This window comes from Aquila chrysaetos, chromosome 11, assembly GCF_900496995.4.
Source record: "Aquila chrysaetos chrysaetos chromosome 11, bAquChr1.4, whole genome shotgun sequence".
Lineage (NCBI taxonomy): Eukaryota > Metazoa > Chordata > Aves > Accipitriformes > Accipitridae > Aquila > Aquila chrysaetos.
The window spans coordinates 19,024,393-19,044,605 of NC_044014.1; the positions used below are offsets into that span (position 1 = coordinate 19,024,393).

The following is a 20,213-nucleotide window of genomic DNA, read 5'->3' on the forward strand; positions in this document are numbered from 1 at the left end:
GTTTTGTATCCACCTACTGTGCCAAATTATTTCTCTACTGTTTCCCAAGAATCTCTTACTCATTGATTGCTTGTGCCTTAGATGCTGTATAAATATATATTAATTTGAATTAATATAATTATTTTGTTGCTGCTTTTTTGTGGTGTGTGCTGAAATGTCTTTTGTTTAGGATACATAGTCACCATGTATATGTAGCATGTAAGATGAAAGTTGGAGAAATAGCTATGGGTGTCCCAGTGCAGCCAGGGAAGAAGGGAGGATTGTCAGGCCGCCTCCATTTGCCCTTTAGCCGTCTTGAATTACCTTCTGTACCAGTCCAATAGCAGTTTGCCCACAGAAACGATGAGTATGGGTTTTGTAATGCCCCATGTCTGTTTGTCAGTCCCCCTCATTCTTTGCACCCATAATCTTGGCCCCTACTGGGCATTCACTGAGTTCCCTGTGAAGCTCCCAATGCATCCTACATACTGAATTGCATTTGGTATCTCTGGCAGCATGCAACTTCTTTAAATAATCCCCATCTTTACCATGACATGTATCCCTTACTACCCCCTCATACAGTTGCTGTTTTTTCCCACAGTCCAACGAGCATCCTCAAATATTTATCTAATAATCTTTTCCTTCACAGCCTAGAGTTGAAAGGCTTTCTGACTTACCACATCGTGTGATGGTTCTGAGCCTTGATACGCCTTTCCTTAGACTGAATAATAGTTTAAGTCTTAAAATATTCTGTTTTTTTTCTTTGAAGCAGAATTCCTGCTGACTTCAAAAGGAAATTAGCTTGAATAATGAATTATAGGTTACACTGATACTAAGTTAATACAGTTTTATAGTCTGTGATTATGTTGGATGTTTTACCTAGGCTGTTGTAGACTTTAATCCCAGATGGCTGGGGAATAAGGAATTATTAAATGTTGTTATTAATTATTATTAATACTAAGTAGAACCAGCTTGCACTTTAAGTCTTAAAGTGTACGCAGCAGTGTGAAAAAAAAAAAAGTAGACAAATTAGTTTTGTGTCACATGTTTTCAGACTTAATACATTTTGTGAATGTGTGTGCTGAAAGGTTGCCAGATTGTTTATTTTCATTATTCGTTTGTCTTAGTTGGCTGACCTCTGCATCCAAGATGATTCACTAGTGCTGGATCTAGTTTCTTATATTTTTACTTTCTTTTACTGATAGAAGGAGCACATTACATTTCTGACATAACTTAAGCCTTGTAAAATGAACCAGTGTAGTTATTAATGGATTTCATCAGCTAATCTACTGGCTTTAGAAAATGTCAGCATGTGTTGAATGCAGTGCAAGCGTAGCTGTCTACTTCATGTGCTTTTAGATTCCGATTTAACTGTGAATCTGTGTGTTTTGAGTTGGATGTGCAACAAGAAGAATATGATTTTGAATAATTTCAGCATTGTTTTTATATGCAAATGCATGTATATGTTTGTATGAGGATTTTATATGAGGATCTAGGCTTTGGCCACCCATATGCAGATAGGCAAGTAAGGGAAGCCCCAGGGAGTGGTAATTCTGCAATTTTACAGTAAGTTACAAAATACTGTTTTATTGGTTGAGCTTGTGAGTTTTACACTTGATAGCATTTATAACACTGTGTTAACACATTTCATAACATATCTAATGAATCCCAACAGTTCAAGGAATTTGCTGGGCACAGTGAATTGAAATCTGTTGATTAAAGTGGAAAGCAGAGACTGAGAAGAGTGTAATGGGGGACACATGAAACCCTTGTCATCTGTTCAGCAGAGCCGCAGCTTCAGATATTTTTGCAGTTGTCCATAGATCAGAGGCTCTACCATCATGGTTTTTACTTGCTGTTCCATGAGATTTTAGCATACTCATACGATAGATAAGTTTTCTCTTAATCTGTTATGTTCAGGGTGCATTTAGACATCATAGCAAACATGATCTAAACTGAAGCTACTACTGAGACGTGTGGTCCTTACCAGGCATTCCTAATATTTCCTTTTCGTGGAATGTAGTGATCATGTGGCCACAAGGTGAGTCAATTCATTTGGATGAAAAGAATATTTTCCTGACAAATCAGCCAGCTGAATCAACTTAACTCTGTGGACTCATGATCTCTAGATGCATGAGATGGGGGAAATGGGGACCGATGGTCAAGAGTGAGGAGGGGAGTGAGTCTGCCAGCTTTAGTGGCAGCTACCTGCTAGATTGACATAGCTGACATAAAATTACATTTGCAAATTGCAGAACTGTGTAAACCAATTTAAGCAGCATTTTCTTCCCTTCCCTATGCTGCTCATTTTCTCCCTTCTGCTGTTACGGCACACATGTTAGTACAACCATGTATGAACTGGATTGGGAAAATGATCTAGCTGTGAAGTAACTTGAGCAAAAAATTCTTGAGATGGATCGGTTCCCTATCATGTTGCAATGGTCATGAGAGGATGGGAACAGCTGGACATAGACAGGGAGCTTCTTAAGCAGACATTATTCTCGATGGGATGGATTTCAAACATGGGCACAGATAGATAGAGTGATGCTGGTAGACAGAAATGGGCAGGCATGTAGCCTCTGGAGTTGAGGAGCGAGGTGACCAACAAAACCACTGTTGGGGAAGATTTGAGATAAAGTTTCTAGAGAAAAGAAAAAGATCTGAGAGAAGCAGTTTGGGGAGGACACCTGTGGAGACATTTTGGCATGAGAGACGTGGCAGAATGATGCTGAAGGAAGGAGGACTGTGGAAGACCAGTCCTGGCCTCTGAATGAGTTTTGTGGACAGAGTCTGGGATATAAATGGACCTCTGGTTTTAGCAGGTTTCTGTTTACAGAAGCAAATCAGCGATATGATTTTTTTTTTTTTTTTTTAAAGTTTCTCCATAAAGAATGATGTAAAAAACTTCAAGTTAACATGCATGGTCAGTTTTGTGATCTCAAATTCATTGTGTGATATTAAAGTTGCATAATGATGTTGTCTTTTTTGCCTCATAGTGATGTTGTGTTGTAAGAATTTCATTTGGCAGCCAGCCTAATAAGAGGTATATTATTTGCAGTGACAATCCATTCCATTAATTTTTATTCCTGGCTTAGCAATATTACAGGGAGTACACTTATGAATGTATTTTGGTGGCTTGTATTTTCATTCGATTGCCTGAAATTTTTCTGATGCAAACAGGAAAGATGAATCAGTAGACTAGAGATGTTTTGATAGATGAAAGAAATCCTTAAAAAAACCTGAAGACTATTACTAATACATATATGTGTTTTATACCTTTAACAAAGTATTATTGTTACTTGATATAGCAAGAAAGAAACTTAAGAGGTCAAGAAAAAACCCAGCTGCTTCTCCTTCTAGCTCCTTCTAGATCTTTCTCCTTTGATCAGCATTGTTGTATGTAGATTTGGACTCGAAGGCATGGAATGGTTGCCAGAAGAAATAAAATGGGAACATTTGTAGATGGATTGCTTACAGTTTTTTTTCAAGCATATAGTGGCAAAAAGTTATGTAAGCTGTTACCTGGGGATTTGAAGAGGAAGGAGGGCAGGAAAGATTGAAGAAAGTGAACTAAAAATGAATTTCAGGATACAATTTAATGATACAGGAACTATCAAGGAATATAGATTAAAGAATTGCTTGGGTGTTGGCTTCTCAGTGTATCTCCTCTACAGTTGTGCTGTCGCAGTATTTTATAGGGTATTCTGTAAACAGTGTTGGTAACATGACCCCAGTTTAAGTCCTGTCCCCACCACTCTTATCCAGCTACTGCTATCTCCTTCAACACAACTATTCTATGAACTGTAGCTTTTATTTTACTTTCTGGTGCTAAATCTCTCTCTTGTACAGGATCTGAGTTTCCCATCTTGACTCTCCTCTGGCTGCTCTGGCATGCACACGCATTTTGTAATGCGTGGAGAATGTAATTGTGGCTCTTTGTTCTGTCTCTGTCACTTTCCTTTGCGACCCTTCTTGATCTCTCTTCTGTTGTTAAACCAATAAAATTGGAATCTTGATTGAAATATTAAACTGCATTTTTTTTCGCCATGGTTTTATGGTAGCTACTGTTTGAAGAGAGACAGTTTGCTGGCTGTTGACAGGCTAGCAAAATTTTAAGCCATGGCTTTGTAGCGAACTGTAACTTTTCTTAAATTTGTTTTTCCTTTTTGATGAGGCCCCCCCCCCCCCCAAGATACATTTAGTTACACTTTTGCATTTCATTGTGTGAGAAAATAGCATATCAAATGTCCTATTAACGAAAGACTATGTTGTATGTTTTACCTTTTGATTTGTGCCAAACTGCTTTTGGATGAAGAGTAGTAGTAATCAATAAAAATGGAAGCTGAAACTCTAAAATGGTTTAAAATAAAATTGTTAATCATAGTTACTCGAGAAGAGTATCAAAATAGATTTTACACTTCAAATTACTTTCATTATTAAGCTTTCCTGGTTTTATCCCTCCCATCATTCCTAGTTGTTTGATCAGCTACAGATGATTTAATTATTATGCTTAGCTAAACTGCATGAACTGAATTGAAGAAGGTATTCCCTTATGCTTATGTAGATAGTGCCTGGGTCAACATTTGATTGATCAATTCAGTAGTCAAGTTGTTACACCTAGCCATTGATTTGCCTCAGTTTTGTGATATGTTTTGCTACTGAAGTTTCAAAGTAATTTTTTTTTTTCTTGTTTCTATTGAATTTAGACTGTTTTAGTAAACTTAGGCCTTAATGTAACTTTCTGCATTTTCCACATTTTTAATAACACACTTAATGTTTTTAAACATTAAATATGATAAATTGAAATATACTCTTATATTTGTTTAATTCACCATGATTTGTCTGGGTGTGTCTCTCTTATTATCCTTTGTTGAACCATCTGTAACCTCTTATTTTCTGATTCCAAGATTTACTTCTATCATGCTGTTTGCAGGAAAGAAGCTGAGAATTGATGGCAACATTGAAGGGCAGGTTAACTTTTCAGCTCAAGGCATATAAGTAAAGGGGTCAAAAAGATTATTGATAATATTTCAGTCTTTTACCCTACTCTGCCTTCATGCTTTTCAGTCATAAATTTCTGGCAAAAATACTGTGTTTTCTTCATGATTTCATGGGAATAACGTAAAGTTTAATGAAAACAAAAACCACGTAATACAAAACCAATTGTAGTAGTGGTAGGGTTCAGTTCTGAACAGGAAAATAATTAGTTTAAAACGACAGTGTAGGTTTAAAAATGATTTTGTTCTTCAACATGTTTTAACTTACCCTGGCTATGAGTCAGAAAAATTATAGAAAAGACATTTCCTTTTTTTTCTTTGTATATATCTTGTGTATTCAATTTCAGTGTTACAGCTTCAGTAAAATTATTTTTCTGCATTCATGTAGCTTTCCATAGTGAAGTGAAGACAGCTATTTAAATAGGTAAAACATGACTGTGATTTCCCCACATTGTAAAGTGAGACTTTAAGACAGATTTAAATGTGTGTTTTGGAATTCTCTAGGTCTCAGTATAATTAACTTCTGTTGTTTTGTGTTCCTTCTCTTTACATAAAAAAATTTCTTTCTGTTGTAGTTGTGATGGTGGATTTTGTGCCATGGATTCTGTTCAATATATATATTTTTCTTCTTTTCTTTACAGAAAACCAACTTTTTGGATGCCCTATGGGGAGGTGCACCTTTGGACATGGATTATATGTTTGGTCATCTTCTACAACCTGAGGCAACAGTGCGTGTGCTACATATGATAGAATAATTAATTGTGGGAAGAGACAAGTCAAATGATTACATCACAGTAAGAAGCTGATTTAAAAATGTTTGTATTTCATGCCAGTAATCCAAGGCTGGGAAAGCCTACTAGCCCAACTGTCAAAAAAATTAATTTTTTTTAAACCCAGTTCAAAAAGAACAAGTACTCAATGTATATTTTACTATGTGTTCCCTGATTAATTAGCACTGAATCTTTTATTACACTGAAATCATGGTGTGAGGATTGATAGACAGCACCACCCCCTACCATCCCCAACACACATCTAGCAACTAAAGACTGTGTCAAGATGACCTCTGAGGAGATGACAGCGTCTGTTCTCGTCTCTGTGGCACAGGGTAAAGTGATACCTGCTCAGTCAGCTGAAGATGAAAATACTGAAAATGCTTTGGACACCAATGTTATAAAAAGACATGCAGCCAGTCCGGGAAGGCAAACCACACACGCTCTCTCATGCTTACACAGACTTGAAGAAGAAAGTCTTCAGGGCTCAGTGCCCAAAATACTCTCTCTGGCGAAAGAACAACTGACTAATGACAATAGCAATGAAAACTTCTGGGAGAGGAACAGCTCCATCCCTGATTCAGTGGAATTTCCGAACATTAACTGTAACATTGTACAGAAAAAGTTCACGAGTAATATCCCGTGCAGCCAGTTGTATAAATCTTGTGATCCTTTAGCAGGGGGAGAGGCATGCCTGGAAACTGGAATTCCTGTTTCACTGGAAAGAGCCATGCTTGCTGAAATTCAGTTGAAAATGAATGGACCTCCGTTAAGAAGCCAGACAGCAGTAAATAAGAATGACAGCAATGATACTGATAAAGTGGCCTTTTTTCACTTTCATTGTGCTAGTGAAAGGAATGTATCAACGGCTTTGTGCAGTTTACACAACAGCTTCATTTTGGATGACTGCTTGCAGCCAGTAAGTGTTGATGATGGTAACACCACTGGTTCCCCAGCCTGCACTTGCAGATTAATGGAATTGACAAATAATTGTGAGAATGAAAATGGGCAGCAGTTGTATGAAGACACTTTAAGGGATAAGTATTTATGTCTGGAAAGAGCCCCACGAAAGGTTAAAGTGGCGTGCTCAGGTCACAACTTCTGTGGAAATAACTTTACTGGAAGAATGCCCTCAAAGCCCTTTCTGAGCCATTTTGAAGACTGTAATGATAACTGTGAAGAAGAGATGGAAGAGGATTTTTTTAGAAACAAAAAGGAACGTTCTACTTTATTAATAAGACGTTTCTGTAAAAATGATAAAGAGGTTAAAAAATCAGTTTATACTGGAACGAGAGCAATTGTTAGGACTTTACCTTCAGGGCACATAGGAGCTGTTGCTTGGAATTATGTTGAGCAAAGGAGAAACAACAGTGGCTTGAAGCTTTCTAGGATTACAACAGAACAGCTAACTATAATGCAGTCCTTAATAAAATGGGAATTTAATTCCTTTCTTGAGAAGTCTATATGGTACGAGGTAAGCTTTTCATAGTGTTGGTTTTGTTGTTTTTTTTTCTTTTCATAAAAGTTTTGATAAACTGATGACCTTTTCATAAAAAAAAAAAAAAAAAAAGCCTTTGACTAGTAAACACTTAGTAACACTGAACAGGATATTTCACTTAACCACGCTGAACCTTAAGTTGAATACTGCTTTTTAGAAGAATATATTCTCATCCTTTAAAACTCATTGTGGTTTAAAATAGGCATGGGGTAAAATGTATAATTTTATATCTGTGTAAAATTTATACATACTATGTACATATATATCTATATAAAATGTATATAGGTACATATACATAGATATATGTATAAATTTTGTATCTTTATATATTATTTATATATAAGAATGTAATTATATACAGATACAAAAATATATACACATTTTATAGATATTTATATTCTAAATAGAAAATGTATATAATATGCATTTATATTTATACATATATATGTAAAATAGATATATTAGTATATATTATAGATATACACATTTTAATATATATGGCATATTTGTGTATATAAACATTTGATGGATATATTAATGATATAATAATGACATGGAATAGATTGTATAAAATGATAAGTGGCAGTATTAGATCCCAGTGAAAAATTTTGTTGCTCTAAAAAAGAAAGCATAGTATTTTTCCTAAGTTACAAATATAATGCTTCTACGCTTGCGAATAATTTTAAAAAATTATGTAATAGTTGAATAACGTATATTAATGTGCTGGTATTGCCCTGATTTGTAGTCTCTTAAATTAGATAATACAAAAAATTCTAAGTTTAGAATGAAATAATGAATACCTAAATTATTACTGTGGAAATGAAACAGCACTTCCTTAATAAATTATTTTAAGCAGTAAAAGATTTTCTGTGATAGTAGAAATTAAATAGTTGTTGATGGAATCTATAAAAGATTTTGACCACTGGTTCTCAAGGATTCATCTGAAATGTGACTACTGAGAAAGAATGGACCAGCAGGATGATCACAGCAAGAGAAATTCTTTCAAGAAGAGTAAGAGAAGAGAGGTTTACTGAGTTTAGCAAAAAAAGGTGTGATTTTTCTCTGTTAAAATGTGTGAATAAGCTCTAGGGAGGGGAAAATAACCAGGGTAAAGGAGAGTGTGGTCAGACAAGCTATGCCTTTAAACTGGTCCGGAATAAATGTAGGTTGAAAACTGGAAGAAATTTCTAGCAGTTAGTGCTCAGACTCTGCAACAGCTTTCAGTAGGACTGAAATGGAGGAAAACTTAATTTACTTGTATAGAATCATAGAATCATTTGGGTTGGAAAAGATCATTGAGTCCAACTGTAAAATTGATAGAATAGATTATATGAAATTTTGTCAGTGATAACAGAAGAGAGGACTTGGTGTCTCAGGGGCTCCATGACAATTGTGCCCTCCAGTAATATTCTCATGTCTTTCTAGAAACTAGTATTTTTTCCATTTAAATAGTTGATTGAAGAGTTCTGTGAACATGCGTATCTCAGGTTTTTGTATTGGGTTGCAAAGCTTTGTGGTGCTGTTCGTTATTGTGATATTCACTATCCTAATCAGTGGAAGTACAAACTTGCTGGTACAGCACATGCACTGCATGGTGCATGGTCCCGGTCCCATGAAGGGATGAATATGAGCCATGTATTCACCTAACATGCTATCTGCTTGGTACGTTTGTATTATCATTATAAGCTTTTTGCGGGGAGAGGAGGGAGAATGTTTTGTAGCTGAGATCTAGTGTAATTTTCATTTAAATAGGTATGAAAAGGGAAGAATGTGTTTAGGTTTCTTCATAGGGCATTTCCAATTTGACTTGAGTTCCTTAACTTTCAACATACATGCCTGTTTCACCACTTGCTACCACTGCTGCGTAATACTGAATGTATAGCATTTTGGGGTGTGAGGGCTTTGATTTGAAGATTTTTTTTGTAGTACATACAGAAACTCAGATATAAATATAATAAGTACTCACTGAATAATTATTTAAATAGGAAAAGTTCTGTCTACAAATGAACAAAAGATTAACAGGCACACTAAAGCACTCTACATAATTACAATGCACAGAATATTTTCTCATGGTTAGAAAAAGCTTAAACCCACATGATTCTTTCTTCTGCAAAATGGCGAATACAAATATTTTTCTTCTAACCTCTGTATTTTATCTCTTTATGTATAATATGCATCAAGCATTCTTAGCTTTATCTTTCTGTTAATTTAGTGTCAAATATAATTTCTGCAGTAATATTTTTATGTGTTTATGGCTTATATTATTAGCATTATATATGGTTTTTACACAAACATAGAAATTAACTCTGTGGATATGACAAATATATGGACCTGTTGAACATATGCAGTGGGTTAAAATAATTTAATGAATTATAAGCATTTGTAGGAAGCTTTCATGCTAATAATCAAAGGAAGAAGGAGAAAGTAGTAAATGAATGTGGTAATTTGTTCTTTCTTTCCCCTTATCTCACCCTTTGAGCATGCATTCTGTTTGGAACAGCTAAGTGAACAGTAGTTCTGTTCTTCAAGGGGAAAAAAAAGTTGGAGAAATTAAGTTTTCATAGCAGTACTGGTGTAACATGGAACAATAGAGACCTTTATGTTTTAAGTAGGAAAATGTGGGTCTCATTTGTGCATATCCCTTACATAAAAATTCTAGTGTTAATAAAGGAAGGGCACTGAACTGTTGTCTTGCTGAACAATTTTTTCTTTTTTCTTTCTCTACATAGGAAGGTGGGACTGAGGCTTTGCATTATATAGAAAATAGATAAAATGATGTATTTTTTTTAATGTAGCATATGATTACTGTTTATAGATATTTTATACGCAGATTTAGACTCCTCTGCTCTGGATTTAATGTATGTGTTGTATGAAGAGAGAAGATTTTAATGTTGAATATTTTTTCTAATTTTGCAGGTAGTTTTTGTGGCTATATACAGGGCAGTACTTGCTCTTACCAGATGGATGTGTGTAACATGGCTGTTGTATCTATTAATGAGAAATTTGCTTGTCTGTGTTGGAACAGTGCAAGCCCCTCATGTTAGTACATATTAAAGATGTTGCAGATGCAAAGGGTTTGCCATAGAAACAAATAATGAGAGTGCAGTCTTTGGTGTTGGCTTTGCTTGGCGTGGTACAATGTATCTACTACTTGAGTTCAGCTCAGCGGCATCATATTAGCAATTTGACTAATTACAACAGGCAGAGTTTCTGGAATCATTGAACCATCTGTGTCTGTGAGATGTTAGGTTCATAGTGCTGAAGTATGCTTCTTTTTTTTTCCTGATATGATGGTGTTTCTGTGGTGGTGGTAATGTAAAACGGCAAAAGTAGCCAGGTCCACCATTGACTAAGATATTAAATTTGAGCAGCTCACTAGACTACCACAGGGTGGTTCTCTCAAACCAGGTAAGTGACCTCAAGGTCTCCAGATGACAGCTGCAACAACACAGTTGCAGTGCATAATAGCTGAATTCTTTAGTTAAGCTTATTCTGTAGGCGTCAGTACCATCTTTGCTGTGTCATTACATTCCTCATGCCAGTAGTTTGAGCTTTAAGAAGCAAGAATTCTGCTGGCTTGCTTAACTCTGCTCAGATAGAAGTTGGCGTGCTAATATATCTTCTGCTCTTCATAGCTGCTAAGGGGCTACTGAAATGCCAAATACTCGTAAGGCAACAATTAAAAAAAAGTAATTGCCCCCACATCTGTTTCCAGATAGAATAATGATTTTATTATAGATTTACTTTGTAGGAGTGTTTCACAGTTAATTTAATGATTTGGTATAGTAGTTCAGCATTTGTTAGCATCATGTATTTTTTCCATGTAGTGTCCATAGTGTTTTTATTCATCTGTTAAATCAATGTAATGCAAGGATTTTTTGATTATGCATGGCTAATGTAAGGAGTCTTGTTTTAAGATTTCTTTATTTCCATAAAGTTGAGCTATAGTCAGTTGCTGGCATCTGTTAACAAAGAGTCAAGGAGAGAAAAAAGATTTGGAGGTAAAAAATTTTTACTATCCTGTTTTATTAATGTGATATCTAAAATAGTCATCTTGGATAATATTTTTAAAGAAACAAAGCCAAGCACAAGTAATTTTCTGTTTAAAAGGTAGTATTTGCCTGAATCTTTTTTTGGTTTAGAATTGATTATTGAATTCTGAACACATTCAGAATTAAAATGAATATTTTGTAATTAATATAAATGTTAATTTTAATTCTGAACCTATAGAGAGCTCGATTTCCTCCCTCTGTAGCTCCTCCCCCCGCTGAGGTGTATCAGCAACTCTAGTCAGTATATCTTCATGTTGCATGCTTTTGTGGCATTTCTGAAAATACAGACAGATTGAGTATTTCACTATCAGTCATGGAAATAATGTCTGCTTTGACTGTTTTGACAACCAGCTGCACTAGCTAAAATACAAGAGAACTTTACATCAAATGCTAACATATGTTTATGAACAAAGGAAGGGTTAGTTATGCCGTATGTTCAGAAGAACGTTTTTTTGGTTGCTTTTCTCAGATGTTGGGTTAATTGTAACCTTTTATTGTCAATATTTTGTCAGAATGAATAGTATAGCCCTCTTTTTTATCTAGTAGTATCTTGGAAGATACACTTTTCCAGAGTATTCAAAACATAATTTATATAATGAAGAGGCCTATATTGATTCTTAAGAAGTGAAACAAAAACTTGAAAGCGTCTGACTTACCCTCTGTGCTAATGATAATAATACGAAGCATAAGAGTCCTTGTGTATGTGCTGTGTTTCACTCAGATAACTGGTCTGATTTAGTAGAGCAGACACAAAGCTTGTTGGAGTGGCCACATGAAATCAGCTGGCAATAGTAGTCTTATTAGTGAAGTTATTTTGCCAAAGTCTGTGAGATTCATAACCCACAAAGCAGCCTAAAAAATTGAATTCTTACAGGCTTTCACTTCTCGGTTCTTTTTACTTGTTTCTGTAGGAATTTCAGGTCTAGATTTGCTGTGATATCATCTTTCTGTTAGGATTATGTGGTTTTCCCACAGGTTTTTCCTTCTTGCTCCATGTTTAAAAAGATGGAATTCTTTAAATGGACTTTTACTCTCTTCCCTCCCAGTTTTGCAAGCATACCTGAAATGTAACACTGCTCTTTATGCTAAAGTTTATGCTATACTTGTACTTTTATTTAAAAAAAAAAAAGATAGTTTGTGATTCTACATTATGGATTACAGACCAGTTTGGGGGTTGAGATTTTTTGGTTTTCCATTTTGAAATAAAATTTCTAGTCCAACATGCTGGAAGGAATTTACAGGAAAAAATGACATAAAACACGTATCTGCAAGTGGTTGGGGTTCTCCTCCACTCTAACAATAGTTTTTTTTATCTGACTCTGCATGAGTATTTGGCCTATTACTAATGTTATCATGTTTTTAGACAAAAAGGTTTATATTCATATTTTAAGTAGTTAGTAGGTATGGATGAGCTGGTTTTTGTTCTACCTGGACCCTGTGTTTCTTGCTTTTTTTGCATAGGAGTTGCAGTCTTTTGTTTAAAGAAAAAAGTTCATGAGCAAAATTGACTTATTTGGAAAAAAAATCAGGGAAGCAAAAGAGAAGCCAAATAGGCATGAAATTATGTTTTCCCTTCAGTAAGTGCTGTAAAAATAAATTGAACTTTGTTAAATGAAGGTCTATACTTATATTTGCTTTGGGTTGAGTTACTCCAGTTTTAAAGGCTGGCTTTAAAAACAGAAAATTAACCCTCCGTCTGTAGAAGTAGTCAGTTTTATTATCAGAATGTGTGACAGAGTTAGAGATAAATCTCTTAATGCTTTGTATTATTTTGTAGTTGTCTTATAGCTTTAACAATTTTGGGCCAAATTACGAACAATAAGTTTTAGCTGTGAGCACACTTAGGTATTTAGAGCCAATAGTGTGGGAGTCTTGGCAAGAGCAATATATTATGCCTTCAGTTTTTCCACATTTTCTGACTTTCCTTCTAGTGACTGTTCATTAACTGTAAAAAAGCATGAAGATCTGTTTTAGAAAATCTCCCAGCAGCACATTAAAGAGTTCATTTTACAGTGTTAGAGTTGGACACTCTTCTAAATTCTTTCTCAGTTGAAACTAAGTTGTCTCCATTACCTATATGAACTGTTGAAAAGTTTGGGTTGTTTACTCTGGTATAAGTGAATAAAAACTGTGCTGTATAAAGATCACTCTGTTGGTGAGTGAATAGTTAAAATGGGAATTTATGAGAGTTCATATACATTTTAATTTATCTTGCTTTTCTACAGTCTTTCAGGATCTTTTAAAAAGAAAGTTTTCTAAAATGGTAGAAGCTTGGGTTGACAATAATTGGTAGGCATATATCTTATTGATATGAAATTTCATAAAGGACTTACAGGAAAAATTTCTACTGTAAAATTATACTTGTCACAGATTCTAAGGCATCCACCAAGAGATATGAGGCTATTTAGTTTCTCTATTTGTGAAAAGTGATTTGATATAGTATGGTTATGAGCCTCTGGTCATGAAGAATTTTGCTTGAAAATACAGACTGGTGACAGCTTAAAAAAAAAAGGAATAACAGTTGAACATAATACAGCTGTTAGGTACTGTCCAAGTACATATGAGCTGGAGTATCAAGGGACAGGAGAGCTCTGAGGGTGCTCCCACACCAACCAGAGCTAATTACATCAGTGCAACAGTTGGAACCAGCGTGGCTCAGGGCAGTGTGACAGCATTCAGCTTTCATCAGGAATGTCGGAAGTGGGGCAGCGCTGGAAACATAAACATGCAGCCCTGGCATTTGTAACCACTTTTTTTTTTTTTTTTTTTCAATTCTCCTAATAATTTCTCTAGAAAATTACTTACTTAGAAGCTGTTCCTTCCCTGCAAAACACATATATGAGAAAGTGATCATATTGCCCTGCAAATTGTGTGAAAGTATCCATTTTTAAAACATTTTGAACTGTAACCAGATACAATAATTTTTGAACCGAGATTGAAGACTCACTTTTGAGATGCACTCGTCAATCCCCTAGCTGAGTATGAGAGAGAAAAATATGTTGGATTGGCTTGTGATCATTCTTACTTACAGATAATATTCTTGTCTTCCCATTTGTATGAAGTTCAGAAGAGTCTTTTCATCTCTGGATTTACAACACTTACTGTAAAACCCTTAAGATTTCCTTAGTATATCAAATACTCAAAGATAGATAACTACAGATAAATTTGCTGTCATAGCATGGAAACGTGCAACTGTAATGAAAAAGTTTGTTTTTATCTTGAAATCAGCATATGCACTTGTTGTAGGAGTCTGAATAATCTAATTAACTCTTGTGAAAATAGGAGATTTTTCTTTTTTTTTTTCTTAGCTTTTTCAGTAACCATAATGCCTGTTCACTGTTGCCACCATTTGGACTTTGAATCCACATAAAATAATGTGAGCTTCTTTTAAGGTGATTAAAAGTGATTCTTATGTACTCTTCGTGATTATTTTTACTTTATTCTCCTGACACCGTAAAAATTGTTTTCAAGAAACCACAACAGATACATACCTTCATTAGTGAAGTGTGGGCAAAACAAAGGATGTATGATTAGCTGCTCTAGTTTTGTGTTACAGCAGTCTTAGTTCTTGAAGTGTTTAGGCATTCCCTTCAAGTATTAGAGAATGGGTGAACTCCTGGTCATATTGTAATCTATTTAAAATTTCCTATTGGGATGATATTACTCGGAGGTAGAGAAAGAAGCATGTGCACAATGGAGCTATTGGGTTCATGGGAACTGTAATTTTATGCCAGACATTTTAATAGACAGACATATGCCAAACTTATATTAAGCAGTTTTAATACTATAGTTTTAAACTAAAAATATTGTCTATATAAATATGTATAATGCATTGTAAAATAATTCAGGTGGGATCACTAACTTGATATATAAAACTTGCTTCAGTACCCTTCAGTTGCATATGCTGTTATTTACTGTTCATGTTACCACACTGCTTGGAAGCCCTACTTCTGGACTTGAATCTGTTGTCCTGGCTGTTTTACAAACAAGTGATGATCTCATCTGTTCTGTAGACTTAAGAGGCAGGCAGTTGTTAGTGAGCTCACTCAGGTTTTGGCGAAGATAAACTTCTCCCAAACACTCTCCATATGCTGTGGCTAAATTTTCTTTTACCTCAGCAGGCTTAGTAGCTGTGTGCTGCACTGTAGTCTGCAGAAGGGACATATCCTAAGTTTCCGGGGGTGGGGGGGGGTGGAGAAAAAAATTTTCCCACCAGTTCCAACTGTTAATATTTGGTAATTTTAGAGTTATATGCATAAAAGCAAAGAAAAAACAAGGGGGTTTTTTGTTTGTTTGTTTTTTTTAATGTATGTAGCCAATCAACACTGAAATACTTCTAGTCTGAATAAAGGTCTGAATGATAATTCTGAATAGTTTATCTTTCAGCAAAAATATAAGAATGTATCCGAGCCGTGGAGAATTGTTCTAAGTGTGATTGTGAGTTGGATCAAGAAGAAGACCCCTGAGAGAAAACTGTCATCAATCTTCTCTGTTTTAAATTAAGAATTTATCTTGAGTAACTTTGCAGACTTAGAGCATCATGCTACAAACCTGAGGTCGGTATAGTTCTGACCCTGTGCATATGTAAGATATTTTACTTTATATAAGCACATTACAGTTGCAATAGGAACCATAATGTTGAACTTCCTGTCTGTTGCTTACAACCTTGGGACTGCACTAGGTGGCTTGTGTATGTAAATGTATATATTTTAAAGGGAAAAAGTATTATTTCAAGAACATTCAGAATATTTCCCTTCTATGAAATTAACTTGCATTCTGGCTCACCAACGTGTCCATTTGAAACTTACCTTACTTAAAATACAGTCAGGGAGAACTACAGGAGTGCAAAATCTCTTGCTACGTGAACATTTCATTGTCATCTAGTGATTTGCCATCAGCATAAAGGAGGCTTTTGTCTGTTAACACCAAGTCTCTCAACAGGCTGAGGCTGTAGAAAAGATAGGTAGAGGTTATCAACAAGCGTGAAATATAACATGGATCATATTTACAACAGCAGTGTATTAATTTTCTTATTCTCTGGCAGTCCAGAAATAGAGATTTTTTTGTTGGTTTTTTTTTTTTTTCTTGAACCAACAGATTGGAGATGGACTTTTATAATAATTTGAATGCTGCTTTTGAGCAACAAAGTTCTTTAGGCTTTCATCTTTAGAAGGCATTTGTGAATCATTGCATATTTTGTTTAGCTTGCACAGTGTTTCTTTGCCATTGGTTTGGAAAAACTGCAAATCCAGCCTTTGTAAATGATGATCAGTTTTGAGTGGGTTTTTTTGTGTGTGGCTTTTTTTTTTTTTTTTTAGTTTTGAACACATTTCTCATCACACTTTAACTTTGACCAGCTGTTTCCTGTTTTTCCTCCCAGTGGTTCAGCTGCTGAGGAGATAAATGCATCAATGGTTTGTTTCAGAATTAAAATTACCTTTATAAAATGATGGAAGAGTAAAACATGTAAGTTGGACACCATTACAAGTAAAGTTATGGTGAAATTCAGAAGATGAAGTATTGTTTGCTGTACCTAGTTCTTTCATAGGTTACAAAGCTTTTGCTACACAGGGAGCTCATTTGATACAGGAAAATTAATCCAGCTTTGGAAACACCAGGGTGAAGCTTTGTGTGGGGAATTTGGGTGTGTGTGATGGAATTTTTCAAGCAGTTCCAATTTTTTGTGTTCATATGAGCATATTTTGATTTATCTGACCTAGAATCTACATAATGACCTGACCATTACATCATATTTCTCTGGTTCCATCTTGACCCCCCCATCCCCCCTCCCCTGGTTTTTGGACTGATTTGGATAGAGGAAATGTTCATTTTTGTAACCATACAAACTATTTTGGAATTTCAGAACTGAGTTTGTATATGTATTTTTGCAGAATAAAGCAGGGCAGTTTACCAGGAAAGACAGGGAAGAGTGGGTATATTACATGTTTATTAGGACTGGCTTGTGCAGTACACTTTTTGTTCGTGGTGAACTTCACATCCACACAGATAGCAGCTGCGTTTTGTCCTGGCTTCAGACATCTTTCTTCAGGACCTTTAAATGAGTTATTTACTAACCCGAAAGGTGTTTACGTAGATAGTAATGGAAATATTGCCCTCTGTGTTTGGAATTGAGGTTGTCACTGTGTAGGATTGTGGAAGGATCACTTGTTGCTCCTTCTTTTTTTGTCCTAGTGTAGCAGGCAGTTCTGTGGCATCCAGCATCACCTGTCCCTTGCTCTGCTTTAGTCCCTTGTGACCTAAGTGGTCAGATCTTGTTTAGTCTGCACTCTCTGGCATGATAGAAAAGCACACAGAGACAGTTGATAGCATGTCAACTCCTATGGCCAGTGATCCTCCCTCGATTGAGGGCTTTAAGTATTCCTTACCTGTTAGGTCACCGAGTTTCTTATCACTGAGCAGCAGAGGAAAAGCTGGGGCTTTGTCTGTGGTGAAGGTCCCAGCCCTAGAACCTTAGAGCATGCGTTTGCTCCCCTGGACAAGGTGCTGTATCCCTTGACTATTTTTTTATCTTTACCCATTTATAGGCCTTATTCCATACCATTTTTAGGGCCCTGCAAACTTGTACAAATGCCAGCCTTAATAGCATTTACCTCAGGGTGTGGTCCAGCTGTTGCCATTTGAAAAAGACTCACCCCTGCAGCTTGCACTGTCTTTATTTCCCTATGGCTTTTCCAGGCTCCTTCTCCCCAGGTTCCTTTTGGTGGATGACTCAAGACCTGCTCTCTCTTTTTAGGCTTCCTGACCTTGGAAGTCTCCATGGGTTTCTCATTAAATTCTGTGAGGGGAAGGGGGGGGAGCATTCCCCTCCCCCCCTTGAAAACTGTTTTTTTATAACTACTCTTAACTAGTTTTGCTCTTTTTACTTCAAGCCTGTCAGTAGCTGTCTGTTCTTGTTCCCTAGTGCCATTCTTGAACTTGCCTGCAGCTTCCTTACTATTCCCTAGACTGGTGGTCTTCATGGAGCCTCCTTTATCCTTTAGTCTTTTATATAGAGAAAAGACTTCCTAATATATTTCCCTTTAGTTCTCTACTACTAGATAGTATTTTTTCATAGTATTCACAATCTGCTCCAGCCGAGTCTGATAGTTAAGGCTGAAGTTGCTTCTTCATGCAATTGTGTGGTCTTAATGGGCACTCCTGCTTCTATTAGCCTTACGTCCAGCTTTGTTGAGCTCATACAAATTTACATGCAGCGTCTGTACCATTTGTAGCTATTATATTTAGGTCTTAGCTTTTTTTTGGTCCTCTTCCTTTCCATGTTCTTTACAGGGATTTTTTTATTTTTTTTTTTTTTTTTTTTTAGTGAACGTTACTAAATAGCATTTAAACTTCACATTGGTTGATTGATATGCACATGGTTGTAGTATTATACTTTTAGACTGAAGTTGGCTTTTCAAAAGAGCTGGTAATTTTGGCTGAAGTTAAATGTCCATTTCATTAAACTGTCATAGAGAATAGTACATTTGTAACTTTTTTCCTGTGGTACTCATCAGGAAAAAAGAAGTATTTGCTAATTAGTATTTATATTCGGCATTAATGACCAGATTCCTCTGATCCTTGCTTAATTTAAATTTCTCCAGTCTGCAAAGAAACACAAGGAAAACAACAGCCAAGATGAAAGCAGATTCACAGGACATACCCATGTGGTTGTGACTCAGTGGATCCAAGAGAAAACCTTTTTCATTAAGTAAAAGAAGTGGAAATTGATTTAACAGTACTGAGCAGAATTTGCTAATGAGATATGAGAGGTAGTTAACTGAAAGAACTAATGAAAAGGAGCCAGTGTTCTATGAAAAACTTGGAAGGAAAATAAAAGAGATAGTTGACAAAGAGTCCTTTGAGTTTTGGGACCTTAAAAATGTAAATTGCAAAAAACAACAACAAAGTTGTATTTCCAAACCTAACCAGAATGAAAGGTTTTGCTATTTTGCTGTGGAACTAAGACATACGTAAGTTAGTGCTAGTGCTATTGTGGTGGTTATGTACAAAGGTTGCATTTTCAAGTAGAAATACAAACAAAATTAATAGAATTTGGAGAGAGATTGTTAGTCATCATTTGATTTGTAAACCATTATGAACTGAGGCACTCTGGCAGGGCTTGGTGTGACAAGGCCAAGCATGTGTGGCAAGGCTCAGTAGTTGGGCTATTTTGCTAGCTTCTTGGGTTTTTAATTAGATGGTGTTTTATAGGGTTTGTTTTTCCAGGAATATTTTCTGCTATGGAAAGTATCTGATGAAAATAACATGCTTTTTTAAAATGGCGGTTAGTTTAAAAAATTCAAATCTGCAAGCAGAGTTACTGAATCTCAGGTTTGATAAAAATAAGTTTCAAATTCTTACCTGGGCAATAAATGAAATTAAATAATGAAATGAAATAAAATGAAACTTAACTTTGGAAAGCTTAGAATAACAAAGTTTCTTAGAAGACTAAGATGAGGCATATCAGAAAATACAACACTGCTACTAATATTTTGAGTCTCCATGCTTTCCAGAGGCTTAAAGACTTCCACCTCTCTCCCAGAGAGGAAGGACAGAGCTCCCAAATTTGTCTTGCTCATGTTACCATTATCATGGTAGCAGCAGTACTTGGCACGTGCACATGCAAGAAGAGTTGTTTGTTGCTTAGGTGACATTTGTGTATCATTAATAGTATGTGCACCACAGCTTGGAAACCCATGACTGAGTCCATGATTTGGCTGGATCAAATTTTGTAGTTTTTCACCGAGATGAGATTATTTGCTTCATGTTCTGTTGATAAATACTATGTTAGCTCATATCTAAGACAATCTAGACCATAAGTTGGTTTTGTTTTTTGGAGAACAGAAGAAAAGTTGACATTAAATGTAATTTTTAAAAAGAAATTAAAGTGAAAAGCCCATAAGCGTTGTATCATCAT

At 35.6% G+C, this 20,213-nt stretch overlaps 1 protein-coding gene across 8 annotated transcripts in view; it reads left to right on the plus strand.

Annotated features, from left to right (window-relative positions):
• PLCE1 (phospholipase C epsilon 1) overlaps positions 1 to 20,213 on the plus strand; it is a 167,225-nt gene that overhangs the window by 21,102 nt on the left and 125,910 nt on the right. For all 8 annotated transcript variants that reach the window (XM_030029872.1, XM_030029880.1, XM_030029871.1 and 5 more), the window contains exon 2: positions 5,618 to 7,220. In XM_030029872.1, the coding sequence (XP_029885732.1) occupies positions 6,033 to 7,220 (1,188 nt within the window). In that variant the 5' untranslated portion in view covers positions 5,618 to 6,032. The remainder of the gene's footprint in view (positions 1 to 5,617; positions 7,221 to 20,213) is intronic.